At 49.4% G+C, this 17,544-nt stretch overlaps 2 protein-coding genes across 9 annotated transcripts in view; one reads left to right on the top strand and one right to left on the bottom strand.

Annotated features, from left to right (window-relative positions):
* Positions 1-17,431, bottom strand: LOC133411491 (tomoregulin-1-like). Of its 7 annotated transcripts, none has more exons than XM_061693951.1 (13): positions 15,771-15,843; positions 13,519-13,757; positions 10,390-10,580; positions 9,968-10,299; positions 7,369-7,478; positions 7,114-7,243; positions 6,976-7,005; positions 6,352-6,451; positions 5,837-5,985; positions 5,139-5,198; positions 4,944-5,067; positions 3,332-3,493; positions 1-3,199 (listed from the first exon to the last, which is right to left on the bottom strand). In XM_061693951.1, the coding sequence occupies exons 3-13, from the start codon at positions 10,467-10,469 to the stop codon at positions 3,115-3,117; spliced, it is 1,362 nt and encodes a 453-aa protein (XP_061549935.1). In that variant the 5' UTR covers positions 10,470-10,580; positions 13,519-13,757; positions 15,771-15,843; the 3' UTR covers positions 1-3,114. The 7 variants fall into 7 exon arrangements, with proteins under 7 accessions (XP_061549935.1, XP_061549938.1, XP_061549932.1 ...); XM_061693954.1 differs by lacking the exons at positions 13,519-13,757; positions 15,771-15,843 and adding exons at positions 10,681-10,720; positions 10,931-11,010 and having other exon boundaries at positions 9,968-10,296; XM_061693948.1 differs by lacking the exons at positions 13,519-13,757; positions 15,771-15,843 and adding exons at positions 10,681-10,720; positions 10,931-11,010.
* The window catches only part of slc39a6 (solute carrier family 39 member 6), a 12,991-nt gene continuing 12,085 nt past the window's right edge, over positions 16,639-17,544 (top strand). Inside the window, exon 1 of one of the 2 annotated variants that reach the window (XM_061693940.1) lies at positions 16,639-16,765. The gene's annotated coding sequence lies outside the window, so the exon portion shown is untranslated. Of the gene's footprint in view, positions 16,766-16,806; positions 17,074-17,544 lie in introns of those variants that run through there. The other variant, XM_061693941.1, reaches the window with a different exon arrangement.

The raw sequence follows: 17,544 nt of genomic DNA on the forward strand, positions 1-17,544 counted from the left end.
GTGAACGTGAGTTTTTATTGAAAGTTTTCATGCACGACAACACATTGAGGTCACGTTAAGACGACCAATCACGACAAGACAAACGTTCAGGGAAGGAGGGGGCCGCTTTTAGGACGTTGTTTTTGTTTGTTTTTTTGCTGGTGTCGATCCCCCAAAAAATCAACTTGGCAAAAAGTTTGCCGACTCATCACGTCTGTCTGGACCCCGCCCCCTTACCGCTGCTACGCTACATGCTAAGCTAACAAACACGACACAACATGACGACGACCACTGTTTCTTTTCCAACCGCAAAGAAATAATTTAATAACCGACAAATGTTTGATGACGATTGTCACTTTGGCTCTCGATGACGTCGCTAAAAAAGCAACTTGAAAACATTTGTCTGGTCAAAAAAAAAAAAAAAAGGTAGCTAGCTTGCTAAGCGCTAACGACCTGAGAGTAAAACGGAGGACTCAAAAGTTTGTGTGTGTGTGTATGTCTGTCTGTAACCGCCCACACGTGTGTGTCTGTTTGTGTGTTAGTCTGTGCTTGTGTTTTTCAGTATGTGCGCACATATGTGTGTTTCTGTGCATGTCTGTATCAGTCTGCACGTGTGCACGTGTGCACATGCCTCTGGGTGTCAACATGCATGTGTGTGTGTGTTTCTGTACTTTCTGATTGTGTACATCTATGTCTGTGTGTGTGCGCGCGCCTGTGTGTCTGCCTATCTGGTTCTGCGTGTACGTGTGCGTGTGTGTCTGTCTATTTGTGTGTGTGTGTGCATGTGTTTCTTTGCGTTTGGTTAGCCTTGTTAGCATGACCACGCTAACCAAAATAAAGCAAGTAAAAATGTGTTTTTGTACCCAGCTCGCAGTAACCTCTGGCTTCCAGTGTCTAACGTAATGTCACGTTTTTGTTAACGTACGTAACATAATGTGCATAACGTAATGTATGCGATGTAACATACGTAACATGCGTAATGTAACGTGCGTAACATATACAACGTAACACACTTAACATAATGTAGGTAACGTACGTCATAATGTCACATACGTAGTGTAGCGTAGTAACATATTGTGACTTACGCGTAGCGCACAATCCCAAATGTTTTTGTTTCAGTAATGATCCCGAATGTTGTTTGTTGTTAGCCATCTTAGCAACTTGGGCTAGCACATTAGCCTGCTTAGCTTAGCTGCTTCACTGACGTCCTCGCCGTCGCCACATTCACTTTGTTTTCTTTGCCACAAAATGTCCCGCATTTCACCTTTTGTGAAGTTTTCACCGTTCAAAAAACAAGATAAAAAAAAAACCAAAACATTTAAATACTTTTAAGATGAGTGCTTGGAAGTATTTTGCTTTCCTTGAAAAAAATCCACCAGGAAAAAAAAAAAAGCGTCATCTAAACCAGCGGTTCTCAAACTGCGATCCCCGGACCTCCAAGGGTCTTGAGAATATTCCATATTTAATTTTAGTGCTGTATTTAAATAAACCCAGTAGTCCTCCCTACTGAAGCTTCGGCCAATCAAAAGCTCTGCTATGATTGTGACGTATTGTCACGTACATAAATCTGACTTCCCCAACTTTTTAAAAAATATAGTTCTAAAAGCCTCTTTTTCAGAGTAAAGGGTAGAATATTAGGAGAATAAAGTTGTGATTTTGAATTCAGCTGTTAATAAAATACGAGGAAAATGCAATGAATCCGTTACAGAACCCCAAAAACTTGTTTTAAGTGGACATACAGTATTTGACCAACTTTTTCTAGTATTTGGGATGTAATATTGTCTCTGTGGTGCCTCAGCAAATGAATGAAATGAATTCAAACGGTACCTGCATTCCTGATTTCCAGACGTTTTTGTGCCGAGAGGCATGAAATCAGCTCGTTGGAATTTCCCATGCTTATCTACGTCACTAGCGAAGCGCTCCGCCTACCTCTCCGCTGCCGAGCCAGAGCTGTCGACATAACAAACGCGTGTGGGTCTTCTACACGGAGGCGGCCAATCAGAAGAAAAGGGGGCGGTCTTCGCCAAATACGGACTAAGCGGATACGAAAGTGGCTCAAACAGAAGCAGCTGTCAGAGGGGCCTTTTCTGGACACAAATGAAATTGACACTTTTATACTAAGTCGGTTGTGAGAGAGTCACTCCATGCAGGTCCAACCAGCCAAAATACGGGACATTTAACGTAAGAACATTTGCACTCAACACAACTGTAGTGTATAAAAACACACAATAAGAAAAGTTGCTCTCCACAAAACCCGCAAACGCAGAAAACGCGAGCACAAAATACGACTATACCTAATGTTTTGTCCTTCCTTTTTCTCGCGGCATACCATCTTCACAGTGCAATAGCGCCCCCAATTGATAATTGCCTTCCACTGCAAGGAAACCAATGTGAATTGATAGTAGCCCAATGTTGCCAAGTTTCTCAAGGCGACAAGGCTGTGCGGCCTTGTTCTCGCAAATATCACCTCTTTCCTTCCTCTGAAAACTTCATTTTCGTACCGACCGACTTGTTTTCTGGAAAATAGGCAACTTTTTCATTGCAATGACGTTTCGGGGTACGTGCGCTCATTAGGTTTAATTGGTAGATTACGGGAGGAATATTTCTTCCGTCGACCCAAAACGTTTGAGAACGCCTGCTAGAAACATGCCAAGAAAAGAAGATGGCTGACACTTCCTGCAACAGCCTTCAAAATAAATTCCAATCAGACAAGAGGAACGTAAACGGGTGTAAAAAATCGAATCAAATTGAAATTCAAGCTGGCGTTGACGTGTTTGCGCGACACACGAAACATTTTCCAGCGGTTGCCATGCCAACTCGAGTCCAACAGAGGAACCGCACGACAAATACCTTGACGTTACGACAATCAGAAATTAGTCGTCATCATTATGATAAGAATTAAACAACATATCATATCACGATCGAGAGTCTTTCATTTGGTCGTCCTCGTTCCCCGCAGCTCCAAAATGCGAGCGCGGGAGCCCGCCAACGTTCCGCAACAAACGGCGAGCGAGTCCGCACAGCAAAAAAGAAGAAATAAGGCAACGGACACTCGTCTTCTTCTTCTCCTTTGACGCTTTTCCGAGAAAAAAAAGAAGAAAAAAAGCAAGAAGAAGAAGAAAAAGGACGAGGAGGCTATACCATCCGAGAGTTAGTGTCTGCAGAAAAATGTCCCACGTTGTGTTTTTGTCGTCGACCGCGGTTGTTCTTTGGGCATTTCCTGAAGAGACACACAAGTACACACACACACACACAAAGAGAAACACACGCAGTTTTTGAAGAAGCGTAACAAGGAAGATTGTCGTGTGTGCGCGCGCTTCGCGCTGTGTTTTGCGTGTGCGTGCACACACACCTGGTGATGCACATGACGACGGCGACGATGACGGCGATCTGCACGGCGCCGATGACGGAGGCGATCAGGACGTAATGCAGCTTCTGGCCACTGGGGACCACGTAGAGCACGTTGAAGTCCTGAAGCTCGTCGCAGCGGACGCCTTTGTAGCCCGACTCGCACCTACGCACGCACGCACGCACGCACACGTTACATAGTCACAAATTACACATCATTCCCTACTCCGTAATCACGATTGGCGATGGCGATTTTCATATAGTGGACCTAGATAGAGCCCCAGAAAGTCCACTCGAAATTCCTTTTGTAGTGCTCGAGGAGTCTGGAATGATTGCGAACGCAGTCTCGTTAGTCCCTAAAAATCGTCATATCGTAAAAAATAAGGACGCATTGTGTGGAATACAATGAGGCCAATGCTGTATACAGGGGGATGAGCTTTACTAACTCCACATTCCAACAGAACTCAAAAATGGCCAGTGCACAGTAAGGGGGCAGTATAGTACCGACAGTGCACAGTAGGGGGCAGTATAGTACCGACATACATCGAGACAGAAGAGACGTCACAATGCATCCTCAGCAGTAATATTTGTCGTCGTTCGCAGAGGATAAAGAATATACGCTTGTAGGTTTTGCTGTATTATCCGTCCGCATGGGTCGTTTCACCGTTTGTGTTCAAATAGCCATTGCTTAAGGCAGGGGCGCCCAACTCATTTTCGCGTAGGGGCGGTTTACCTCGGAGGGCGACACCCGTTATGACTGAACTAGGGACGGGCGGGTACCGATACCGGCCTCATTTCGAGGTAGAGGGTGCCCGCGAAGGCTGTCGATATCCATGGGACATATACCGAAGGCAAAAAAATTATACAAATCGGACAGAAAGTCCGACTCGGCAGTAGTTGGCTCTGCACTGCGACCTTTGACACATCAGATCTTTGTTCACAATGATCGGTCATTGTGTGAACTCAAATATGATACATCAAAAGCACTAGTCGTATTTGTATCGGTGAGTACTTAGGAGTGAATACTTGTACTGGTATTAGTCCGAAAACAAGCGGCATGGAAAAATCCTCACTACGAACCCATACAAATGTACGAGCCCCAAATATTATTGCATAGTTACAACAAATTAACGGATAACTCGTTTTGAAAGCAGAAGTCGGTCAAAAATATGTTACAAATTTTCAGTCGTACTTTTTCCAATTTATTTTAAAGGGGGATGGAAAATGCTTGCAATGTCTCCATCTGCAGTTTTGGTATTTTAGCAAGAGACGTGAAGTCGACGCAGGTGATTTGCTTTGGCGGGCCACATGAAATGACGCGGCGGGCCGGATCTGGCCCTCGGGCCGTGCGTTCGACCCCTGTGGCTTAAAGGGTTGTATACGACGCAAAACTAGCTTGTCTATGGCCTTTTGCATTGTTTCTTAGCATCAAGCTAAATGGAGGCAAAGCGACGTGGTTGTTTTAAATACACAACGTGTAATTGTTAGTTTTTTTTTCCCAGTCATCTTAGCTCACCCGGCGGTGGCAAGAAACAGCTCGAAGCCTCGTTTTCAGGGCACTTCAGCGCTCGTAGTAGTTGGTAGCGTTCGTCGGCGCTATGACTTCCGGGTGTTACCTGCAGGTGGGCACGTTGTAGTGGACTTCACAGCGTCCATGCAGACAAAATCCCGGGTGCGAGTCGCCGCAGGCGTCGGGCGTTCCGGCGTAGAATCCGTCTCCGTGCTCCAGTCCTTTGGTTTCTGACCGATCAAACGTGACGTCAACATACACGTGATGGCGAGAAGCGACGTCGACATTCCCCTGGCCTTACCGAGGACGTTTACTTTGAAAGGGCTTCCGTCGTCCTTCCTGCCAATTTTGTCTTTGTCGGCTGGCGGCGAGGAAAACAACAAAAAGCAAAAATGGGCTTCAGTTCAGGCCTCGGCCACATGGGGCGGCAGAGAGCGGCGGAGGCCGAACTGCAAAAACCGGGCTTCCAAAAACGAGACAAGAAATACAGCTGACCGACGCATATTTGATATTTGCGCTTCAGCATTCACAAATTCACCTATTCGCAGATTATTCGTGTGTTGTTGTTGTTTTTTGTTTTTTTTGACCCAATCCCCATCTTATTTTCATTTTGTTCTTTTTAATGAATTGGAATTATAAGGGCGCATCAATTATTTGGCAGATTCTCCGAGCTGGAATCAGATCGCTTGGTTCGTCTTGTGTGTGAGCATGTGGGTGCGAGACGTGGCCTACGGCAGGTCCTTGCGAGTGTTCTCAATTTGTATTTGTGCGTTTGGCTGGAACTCTCCTTGCCCACCTTAATTGCTCCATTAAAAACAAAAAAAAGTCCAATTTCATCTCACAACGTTTGGGATACCGCAGTGGTTCTTGTTTTAAGGTCAACTTTTAAGCTGAAGATTTTTATGTCAAAAAAAGCTCAACAAAACTGCTCGGTAAGATGAAATATTTCCTATTTTGCCTCGCGTTTGTCGTCGCAATTGAGTTTGGTGCTTTTCCGACCTCGACACCTGCCCAGGTGCTCCACGTCGATCTGCTCCTGCTTCATGCAGGACGCCTCTCGCACCAAACACGGACTGTTGTACGAGTTGCCGTCCGTGGCGCACACGGCGTTCTCGTTGTGGCCGCTGCAGTCGATGTTGCAGATGCACCTGGAGACACAAGAGGACGCGTGGGCGCACTCCGGTGGAGATGCCGTTTGCTGGGGGGCTCGCGGGGTCTCGCCGTCTTTGTCAGGTCGAACGGTTTTTCTTACACGTTCCCTTCACTCGGTCTTTTTGTCAGGATTTTCTCCCCGAGTTTGCACGGGAGTATTTCCGGAACGACTCCAGTTCTGTCGGGAGCCTACTTATCGCAGCGGCGTCCCGACCGGAAGTCCGGCTTTCACAGTCTTCTCAAGTCTCACGGTCTTTGTCGAGTCCGGTGATTTTTTATTTTTTTTTTCCAGGATTTGGTCTCGCTGTCTTTGTCAGGTCTCGTCAACTTTGCCGGTCTTTGTCCGGGTCTTACGGCCTCACCATACGTCTTCTGCGTCCTCGTCGCATTCTGCTCCGTATTTGCAGGTGCTGCACTTGCCCAACTTCTTGATCACATCAGAAGCAGAACCTTCTTCTTCATCTGGGAGAAGAATGGGGGGGGGAAACGCTCAAAAACATAACGGAGAGCGAGAGGAAGAACGAGGGCGAGGACAGAAGAACCAGATGGACCGCAACTGGAGGAACTAGAACTAAAGTACAACCAGTAGAACAACTACAAACAGAAGAAGGAGAACTCGAGGAAATGGAAGAAGAACCTGAAGAAGCAGAAGTATAAAAACTAGAAATAGACGATGCAGAATTAGAAGAACTGGAAATAGAAGAACTAAAACTACAATAGCCACAAAGAAGTAGAACTAGAAAACTAGTGAGAAGTAGAAGTAAGACTACAACTGCAAGAATATTCTTATATATTGAGAATGAGGGAACCGATAGGTCAATACGGTTCCCATTTTCCAAAGTTACGATATGACACTTTTGTAAGGATTTGATGATGAGGATGATGAGGATTACACATTTGAAATGAAAGAAAAGAAAAATAGAAGAATAAGAAGTAGATCTGGAACAACTCGAAGAAGAAAAACTGGAATAAGAAGAAGCACTCACCGTCCGGCTGTCCCGAACCCGAGCCGGGATCTGCGAAGAAGTTGAACAAAGTTGTCAAGATCGTTTGCGGAAGCGTCGCGCACGCAATCGATCAAAGATTCCCACGAGATTGCGCAAGAGAGAAGCCGGAGCGCCGACCGTCAGAACAAGGTCCGTGCGCCGCCCTGGCGATGACCCGCTGCTGCTTGCAGGACGCTTGGCGCCGGTAGCACTCGTTCTGGTACGTGTCCCCGTTGGAGCCGCACACCGGCACGTAGTTCTTGTGGCACTGCCCGCCGCCAAACACAACGACAACAACACAAAGGTCAGCGCCATCGACGCCTGGGCTGACTAAGGAAATAAAAGTGGATTCTGATAGTAACGGAATCATTCGGCCGACGGACGGACGGTCACCTGGAACTGACAAACGCACTTGAGTTGCGATTGGTCGTCTCTGCACACGCCTCCGAAGCGGCACGTGGACGGGTCGCACGCCCGGAGGTCGCTCTTCTTCTCCAGCACGCCTGCAAAACCACAAACGCAAAGCGGGATGTCGCATTTGCATTTCCTTCATTTCCCGCCGCGGTGTCCCCCAGGGATGTGTCCTCGGCCCCCTCCGACAACACCGTCGTCACGTTTGCTGACGCCGCCGCCGCCGCCGCCCTCCCGGGACCGACGAATCGGACTACAGGGAGGCGGACCGGAATGTCGGACGACGGCGGACTTCGGGGAATCCAAAAGAAGCGAGCACACCGCCCTCTTTATCGATGGAGAGGAGCTAGAGAGAGCGGAAAGCTTCGCGTTCCTCGGAGTCCGCGTGTCAGCAGACCTCACCTATTCCACCGACACCTCCCGTCGGGTGCGGAAAAGCTGGTCAAAGGCGGCGCTTCCTCAAGAAACGACGCCGAGCCCAGCTCCCCCGACACCTGCCGATAAACCTTTGAGAGATCCAGCACGGAGAGCCTCCTGACCTCCGGCTGAGCGAGTCGCTTCCGGGAAGGGCCCGCGGCGGCCGGTCGGAGGCGCGCCGCCCACCCTCGCTGGCAAATTCACGCGAAAAAGCCCGGGGGATCGTAAAGGACCCCTCCCGCCCCGGAGCCTCGCTTCTCTCGTTCTCCCCTCTCGTTGTGTTTTCATTGGGTTTGTTTTGTTTGAATTGTGTCTGACTTTGAATCGTCTTGTATCCTCACTGTTTTCTCTTGTCCTCTTTGTGCTCTGCTGCAACACCGATTCGTCTTTAAGGGACAAGAAAGACATTTGGATTCTGATTCGAAGAGAAAACTTCACTTGCTTTTGCAAATTTCCATGACTACAATTTTTGTTCCATTTAAAAGTCGTCGCAAAAACTCAGATTTGTCTCTTTCATCTCACTTCCTCCTCCTCGCTTGCGATTGGCTCCCTTTGGTCATGTGTCGTTCTCAAACGTGACCTATTTTCCCAAATATGACCTTCAAGCTATGAGTCTGTCAGAGATTTCCAAAAGGTTTGACTCAAAGTGACACTTTTGAACACATAAACGAACTTTTGATCTTGACCATTTTGGACTTTTTTATGAAATATTCACTTCCGGGATCTGGGTTATCATCCATCCATCCGTCCGTCCGTCCGTCCATTTTCTGTCGCGCTTCTCCTCACGCGGGTCGCGGACGTGCCGGAGCCTATCCCGGCTGTCGTCGGGCAGGAGGCGGGGTACTCTGGGTTATCATATCAAGAGATATTGTTGGAATTGTGCACATTTGTCATGAGGTGAACAGGGTACGCAATGGCGGTTTTCCAAATACTGCAACAACAAAATGTATCATATATTTGCATTGCATCGTGCTTTGTTATTATCTGGTTTGTCATTTGAAGCGCAAAATAATGATCTAGGGTTTGAAGCATCCATCCGTCCGTCCATTTTCTGTCGCGCTTCTCCTCACGCGGGTCGCGGGCGCGCCGGAGCCCATCCCGGCTATCGCCGGGCAGGAGGCGGGGTCCGCCCTCAACCGGTCGCCAGCCCATCGCAGGGCACATACAAACAGAACAACCATCCGCACTCACATTCACACCTACGGGCAATTTAGAGTCTCCAATCAATGCGTGTTTTTGGGATGCGGGAGGAAAGCGGAGTGCCCGGAGAAAAGCCGCGCGGGCACGGGGAGAACGCGCAAACTCCACACAGGCGGGGCCGGGGATCGAACCCCGGTCCCCCGAACTGCGAGGCAGACGCTCTGACCAGAATGTTAGACCGCATTTCCAAGAGGTTAACTTGTAATTGTAAGCAAGGACATTTGCAACGTCGTCTCGGCGACCAACTCGAACGACGCCGCAACAGGCCGACAGCGACCGCGTGTTGCTCCTTGTCGGCGGGGATGTGGCTGCCGCACCATCTGGCAACTTTTGGGATTGTGACGTCACGCGCGTCGGCCGCCGTCAGCGAGCCCGCGCCATGTCGGAAAAGTATTTTGCACAAATACAGCTGACTTCGGCCGACGGACGGGCGCGGTACACCCCGAACTGGTCGCGAGCCAATGGCAGGACACGTGTCGACAAACGCGCATTTGCATCCACCTGGGCAATTTGTTGGGTCTCGAACACGCAAACTCCACAAAGGAAAGGGAGAGCCGGGATTTGAACCCCGTCCCTCAGAACCGCGAGGCACACGCGCCAACCGCATTATTAAAAGTGAAGACGATTAGAATTGCGGTGTGGACGAACATAAAGTCGACGCACGTGATTCGCTGACGCGGGCCACATGAAATGACGCGCCGGGCCGCATCTGGCCCCCGGGCCTTGGGTTTGCTTTTCCCTTCGCCCGAGTCATTTAGGAATGAAATGTTTCATTTGTTGCCACATGATCTTAATCCTAATTCCAATCGATTGATTGTTGTGGTTTCCATCGCGCCGAGCGCGTGCACGCGTCACGGGAGGCTGCAGGTTGCACGCGCGCACGCGCGTCACCGGTAGCCGAAATCAGCCTTCATCCTCCTCATCGTCATCCGCTCGAGAATTGAACGCCTCGTCGTCATCTTACCTGCGCACGTTTTCCCGTTGCACTCTCCGCCCTGAGGCTGGTAGGACGCGCGCGCCGCGGGCACGCCGAGCAGCAGCAGAGACAAGGTGCACGCGCGCACGAGGCGGCCGAGCATCGCCGCGCCCGACGCCATCATGGAGGAGGAAGAGGAAGAGGAGGAAGGAGGAAGAGGAAAAATGGAGGAGGAGAGGACGTTTAGGAGCAGTCCAACATCCTGGCCTCCCTGCGCGCGCGTCCTTCTCCTCGGCGTTCGTGCGTGCGTGCGTGCGCGCGCGTCTTCCTGCGGGAGGCACCTCCTACTTCCGGGAGGATACGGCGCATGCGCAGAACTGCTGGAGCAGGAGGCACAAAGAGGAGAAATAAGCTTACTTCGCACTGAACGCGGCGGCGCGGCGCCCTAGCGGCGATCAAGAGTGTCTCACACTGCTGGGGTTCGGGTTCCAATCTTCCCGCGTGGGGTTAGCATGTTAGCATGTCTACGCCGCAACGCTTGTTTGTCCATATGTGTCCCCGCTCCAATCGGTCGATTCCAGTTCAGAGGTTATTCGGGAGTTTCGCCGGTCTCGGCTGGAGATTTTGCGCTGAGCTTTTGTTCTTGGCGGCTAATCTTCATCTGGAAGATTGAAAGCAAATCTCCGATTATTTGCCACGCCATGTGTCCGGGGGCCAATGACAACCCGCTTATTACACGTTATAACGAGGTTATAACCTACTTGTCAACTGCTCGGCACACGCATACAACGTACTTGTCGCCTGGTCACAAGAGAGAACACGCGTTATAATATACCTGCCAAATGGTTTCAACGTGCTTATCAGAAACCGCTTGTCACGTGCTTGTAAGATGCTTTTTGCTTTGGGTTGGCTCCTGCTTGTCCCACGGTCCCGTCGCGATCTGTCTTTTTCGAATTGCGAATTCCTATATTTCCTTTTGTTTCATGTTTTCTCTTTGTTTTCTTGCGTCACCTGTTCTCGCTCGTTCGGTTTTCCTCGGCGTCGTGCGGTCGCTCGGCTCGCACGGCGTCGGCCGCTTTCTTCGGGTCCGCGTCTGCTCGTGGAGGTCGCGTCCACGTACGCCTCGCGTTCTCACGTGTTCCGTCGCCGAGTGTTTCTCTGCCCCTGTTCGGCTCTTGATGTTCTGGGACCTTTCTAAGTTGCCATTTAGGCGTTTCCGTGGTCCTTGTTTGCGTTTTGGGTTTTTGTAAACACTTTTTGGAGACTCCTCGACTGCTTCCCGGCCTTCGTGTCCACCGCACAGAGCCGCCGAGTCCGCCAGCTAGCCGGCCCTAATCGGGCCCGCCGTCTGCGGCCGCGGAGGGATAATCCGGCCCTCCCGCGGGGGGGTGCGAACGGGGGGTCCGAGTTCCCCCCCAGATAAGCGACCGGTCGCCCCGGAAACCAACCCGTTCATCTGGCAAACCTGCCGATAGTAGCTCATTCATCTCATTTACATCAATTGCTCTCGGCGGGTGTGGCGGCGGTGTCTAGAAATAAGCGGGCACCCTCGTCCGCCATCCTTTTTCGACATCCGATAACTTTGATCGCGAGGGAGGGAAGCAGCTCAAGTTGGGCCGGTTTCCGGTAGGGCTGCAGAAGAAGAAGAAGAAGTCGGCGTTATTGGCTGACGGGCAAAACGGCTTTTCGGATAATCAGGATAATCGGGACGAGAAGCCCCGCGGCGGACGCGCTTGCAAATAAAAGAGGATTGCCTTACAATCCACTTAGGAGACTCTTTCTTCCTTTCCAAGCTTTTGATTTGCTCCCGCTTGCTGTTGAACCGACTTGACGTGACATTCCGGCCGAAATCAGCCTTCATCCTCCTCGTCGTCATCTTGCATCCCGGGAACATTCCCACAAGATGTCCGCGCCCTCCGTAGCCGCTGCTTGTTTTTACAACGTTTCTCCTGAAGAGTCCCGCTGGCGGAAGGTCAACGTCCAAAGCCTGCTGGCGTTTACTGACGTAACCGTGACGACCGAGACCGAGGCCGAGCGTCCGTTGGCGATGGGATGTATTGCGGCGAGCGATCCGGGAAGTAAATTTGTGTCACGGGCGTATATAAATAAATACATTTTTTCCGACCAAAAGCTGTGTAAAATTGTTCATTGGAATAAAATCATTCATTCTCACGCTATTATATTCTTTATATATCAATTACGAACCATTTGTCGAATCAACTTTTTTTCAAAACGGTTTTGTTTTTCGATTCCGACCTTCTGTGTCACATAATCAGAACGTACCGGATGGAAAAGCCGCCCGATGGCGCGAGCTTGCGCGGTCTGACGCAGAAGCACTTTTCTGTCTTCGCTCACAATATGGGGCCACAAAGAATTTCAATGCGAGCATTTTGCACGTGGAACAAAAGTGAAAAAAGACGTGAGCTTTCTTTCGTCGAGTAGCCCTCAAGAAGAAACTCAGCTGCGACAAAAAGAAAAAACACTTCCAGGTTGAACGAGGACAGCAGCACCTTCGTCGGACTTTCCCTTTAAACTGAAAAAAGATATTTTTAGAAAGCTTGTTAAGATGATGATATAATATCAAGAAGATATAATTGAATAATCAGGGGGGGGGAATATATTCCCAATTGTAAATATGGCAATCGGAACCCTTTTAAACACGTTCACACTGATACTGTTCCCTACATTATCATGACAAAGGAATCTAGTAACAAAAAGGATGAAAAAACTATTTTCTAAAACTTTTGGGCTTTAAATTTCAATGCGCCTGACACCCATGGCATTTTTGTTTTGTATGTGCTCTAGAGTGTTTATTATTGTTATGACTTGTATATATAAATACTCTTTGGGCTCGTCCCTTTCGGGGTCGCCGCAGCGCGTCCTCCTTTTCCATGAGAGCCCCTCTCTCTCTCTCTCTCTCTCTCTCTCTCCTTTGCATCCTCCTCTCCAACACCAACTGCCCTCACGACATCCATCGACCTTCTCTTTGCTCTTCCTCTCGCTCTCTTGCCTGGCAGCTCCGTCCTCTTCGTCCTTCTACCAATATACTCATTATTTCTCCTCTGTCTGGACGTGTCCGAACCACCCAAGTCTGCTCTCTCGAACTTTGTCTCCAAAACATCGAACCTCGGCCGCCCCTCCGATGAGCTCGTTTCCAATTTGATCCGACCCGGTCACTCCGAGAGCGAACCTCAACATCTTCGTTTCCGCCACCTCCGACTCTGCTTCCTGTCGTGTCTTCAGCGCCACCGTCTCTCATCCGTCCATCGTGGCCGGCCTCGCCACGGTTTTATAAACTTTGCCCTTCGTCCTGGCAGAGACTCTTCTGTCACAAAACTGTGCACGAGCTCGCCAGGATACTATTTCAGTATTTTTCTTTCGCAAAATCAGTGACACTCAGTTGTCACATACGGAAAGGACATATTCCTTTCCGTAGCTACATATTCTATTTGTGCTGCTCCGAGGTTTATGAAAAGTACACACAGTACTACTACATTTGAAATATGGTTTTGGAACGTACGCAATGCATTTGAAAGGTTTCGATGTTTGTGTGAAGTACATAATGCATGTGCCGTACAGTATTTGAAATGTTGAAATACTTAGTGTATGTCGTGAGTCGAGTCCATCTGTTTTTATTGACATTTGTTGCATTTGTCCTTGAAGTTCAGCTGACTCGTCAAATCTTCTCTGCGGCCGAGATGCGGTGTGAAAACTCCAGCTGGGACCGTCGCCGCCGCCGTCGTCGTCGTCAGGGGTGGCTATTGCTCTCGACCCTTTTTTTCATGACCGCCATAGTGAAAGCAGGTCCCCGCTGATGTGCACCGTTTACACTAACAGCCTGACCGTAAACGCAGAGACGCTAGTTTAGCACAGTCGGAGCGGAAAGCTGGGCAATTGGATCGCGATAGTTAACAAAGTGCCGTACACGGATCAAAAGAAAACATTCGAAATAAATGAAAAATGTATTTCGCGAGATTGAGCCACTTTTCCTAGTGACTAGCGACTTGAATCCCCATGAGGAAACAAGTGACGATGCTTTACGTATGACAGGAATGAGAAAAGGGTACGCGCTTCCGAGCTGCAACCGTTTTGCCGAGGTGACCTCGCCTCATCCGGATGCGGGAAAAGTCTTCCGGAGAGCACAAAAACAAACAAACGGAACAGTTTGAAGGCACATCGTGATACGTTAAACCGTTGAACAGTTCAAGTGTTGATTTATTAAGGGACATCTTTGCCAAGATGTCAAGATGTTATCTGTCAAGGAAGAATTTCTGTGGGAGTTGATCCGAGTGAAAACGAAAAACAAAGCTTGTTTGGTAAGGTAACGGGAGAAATAAAGCAAATAGCACAAATGGAAAACAATAAGCAAAAGTCAAACTTGTATTGCGTAAGGCTATTATCATTTGCTTCTTTTTTTATAAGCAAAGAAAAAAATGGATCTGAATCAGACTTTTTGTGATTTGTCATTTTTGGGGAAGCCCAAAGCGGATGTCCTTTCAAGCCCTTTAATGGGTATCCTTTAAAGTCGCATCAAAGTCGTTGTCGTGTTTTGGTTTTACGTACATGAAGGTAGCAAGCGGTGAAAACTGAATCGTTGAGGTATAGCTTCAACTCTTTTTCACCATCTCAGCTGGCAGGATGTCGGGGGCGTGACAAAAGCCAGCTGCCGCGGCGTACACTTTCGAACAAGCGGCAATGGCTAATTGCGAGCGACTCCGTAATAATAGGCTGGCCCGCTTGTAGCACGGCCGCAGTTAGCCGTCAAGTTCTGCCTACGAGCTGAAAAAGGCGTCTTGTGTTTTGTGCTATTTGGGCGAGCGTCTCTGTTGCGGCGAGTCGCCAAGTGGCCCGCTACTAGCGGCTAGGCTAGTACGCACTAGTCGCTAGTGGGCTCGTGGACCGGCGTGGGCTCCGTCCAAAACTCCGCAGCCTCGCTCCGCACGACAGACGCACTTAAGGGAAGTTAAGTGTTTCTGAAACACAGCGGCCGGCGCACGTTCACACGTTCAGCCAGTTGCTGACTACACGCGAGCCGACGCATTTGATTGACAGGTGAAGGGTTCATCAAATTGGAATCGTGGACATTTCCAAAAGCAACTGAAACTCCCACTAATGGAATGGATTACAGTTACAACCATGTTGTAATCTCGTTACACGTAATTAGTTACTACCCAACACCGACCGCATAATAAAAGCACATTATAACGCAACAGCATGTTCTTCGTCTTGCCGGCGGACTCGCAAAAGTTCACTTGTGCTCTTTCTCCACATTCCCCTCCTGCTTTTTGCATCATCCTCCATTTTTTCCCTTCGTGAGCGCGCCTTTCGCAGAGGTTCCCGGCAGCGTCGTCCCGCCACGTGTTTCTTTCATATGACCGAGATTCAGGTCACTTGATCGATCTCAAAGCCACATCGCATGAATGACGTGCACGCGAAACACAAACGACATCCATTTGAAAGGCAGTAGCGGCTCAGAAACAAACGTGCGCAGATTTCAAGTGAATTGTCCTATTCGTGTGAAAAGCACAATGTGCATTCCAATGGAAGGAAATATGTGTTGACGGCTAATAGAAGACAACAAAAACACAGCTGACATAGTTCCAACTCCAATGTTGACAACCGACTAACGAGTCAATAAAACACAGCGCCGATAAAACAGACGCATGTCAAGTGCATAGATGCATATCGTACTGAAGTGCTTCGAATGCTAACTGCCCGGTGTCCGCTTTTGGGCGCCTCGGGAGGGACGTCTCGTTCCCGGTTGCGTTCAAGAGACTCGGAGTTCATCAGCGAGGCGAGTTGGTGAGAGTTTAGCGCGGGATTTTTATTATACGCACAAAATCACACTTACGGAAGCTTCTGGTCTCGTATGACCGCTCGGAGTGGATCCAGCAGCTCGAGTCCCTAGCTACGAGTCTCTCTCGCTTATATTGGGAAAGTTCCCGCCTCTGTTGCGTGACCACAAATTTGTTGTTTTCGCCTTTTTTGCAACAGGTTTCATAAGCTTGCATTTGAGGCCTTCAAATTTGAACACCGGAGATGGAAAATATCCCTTTGTTGGCTCGCGGCCGGCGTCGGCTTTGCTCTTGCCGCGACGGCCGGCGCGTACGAGATCCTGGATCTTAGGGAGTGGTCAACGAACCCGTCGAGCAAAACCGACTCGTATGGGCCCAGTCACAACGCCGAGCTGTAACTTTGACACACCTCCAAAAGTCAAGCCTTAATAGTACTAAGGGAATCGCAAATCTGAAGGTGGCTACAATTTCAACTTGCTTGTTCTTGTCGTTTGCGAGGACGGCCGACTTGACAGATTTTGTTTTGCCCAAGTCGATTATTAGCTCTCTCGTTTCCACATTTAGAAATAAGTTGTAGTTCCGACATCGTACGGACGGCTAACTCAGCTCGTTATTGTCTGTAGCGAGTCCGACGGCGGCGATGAATGATATCGGCGCCGCGGTGCTCGGCCACGCGGTCGATCGCGTGTGTACAGACGGCAGAGGTTTCAAAAGAACCAAATGAAAAAACATCTCCCAGCTGACCTTGGGCAAGAAGTGATGTTTTGGAAAAACACTGGCAGTGAAATGTTTGTTTTTGTTTTTAAGCTGTGAAGTTGAAAGCTTCTGATTGACCCTCCGACTCAAAGACGCCTCTCAAGTCTTTGACATCACTGGCAGCCAATCACAACACGAGCCTTTGTGCTCTGCCCCGCCCCTTTTGCTCTCCACACCGTCTTAAACTTCTTTCGCTTTGATTTCCCGCAGTCCTTGAAGGCACCGCTGAACCAACTCAGTCGTTTTCTAGAATCCCTTTTAGACCGAGCGGCACCGGGAGGAGACGGAGAAGAAGGTAAAATCAGCTTCCCGCTCGGCGCTCGACGTGAAATTGCGCTGTGGCCGCGGACATCCTGATGGCGGCCGTCGGGCTTCCGGGTTGAAGGTTTTTGTGCACACGGCACCGAGCTGGCGAGCTGGTGCCGAGCGCACAAAAGCAACGTGCTCTTGTTTATGTGGCGTGCCCATCGGCCGGGCGCACTTTGACGTCAACGCAGCCGCCTTTCCACGCTCGGAACCGCGCCGAGGCCGGGGAGCCTCCACGGGCAGCCGGCTGTGACGGAAGTGGACGCTAGCACCGCGCTAACAGAGCTAGCTCAGCGAGTTAGCATCACACACACACACACACACACACATGCTAAAAAAAAAAAAAAAAAAAAAAAAGCCAACTGTCTCTAACTTGATGCGCGCTACGGAAGATGGATGGACGGACGGGCGGACGGACACCCGCCCGCCCGCCCGCCCGCCTTCGAAGGACGAGCCGACGAGTTCGCTGAGCAATTGCGTCACCAGACTCCACGTAGAAAAGGCGCCTATTTAAAAGATGCTTACCGTGTCTGTAGCATGTTGTTGAACGTCGCAACTTTACGGACTGGAAGTGAGTTGATTCAACGCCGTTCTTAAATTCGGCGTCATTCTCAAAGTAGCAGTCTCGACCAGTACCTCCCTTTCCCTGTTGTCATTCAGTTCCCGTCACGTGGTCCAATTCCTCAGGTATGCTGTCACCTGATGAATTTTTTCTTTTTCAATCCATAATTCCAGATTACAAGGATTATCCTCATATTTGCTGTCCTG

Source organism: Phycodurus eques, chromosome 13 (assembly GCF_024500275.1).
Source record: "Phycodurus eques isolate BA_2022a chromosome 13, UOR_Pequ_1.1, whole genome shotgun sequence".
In the NCBI taxonomy this organism is placed as follows: Eukaryota; Metazoa; Chordata; class Actinopteri; order Syngnathiformes; family Syngnathidae; genus Phycodurus; species Phycodurus eques.

What these genes read in the sequence shown, in the direction of transcription:
- LOC133411491 (XM_061693953.1), bottom strand. Translation starts at nt 10,469, where the DNA reads ATGGACAAACAAGCGTTGCGGCGTAGACATGCTAACATGCTAACCCCA. An exon ending in GGAACCCGAACCCCAGCAGT is followed by an intron (nt 10,300 to 10,389) that starts GTGAGACACTCT and finishes CTCCTGCTCCAG; the next exon opens with CAGTTCTGCGCATGCGCCGT. An exon ending in GGGTTCGGGACAGCCGGACG is followed by an intron (nt 6,452 to 6,975) that starts GTGAGTGCTTCT and finishes TTCTTCTCCCAG; the next exon opens with ATGAAGAAGAAGGTTCTGCT.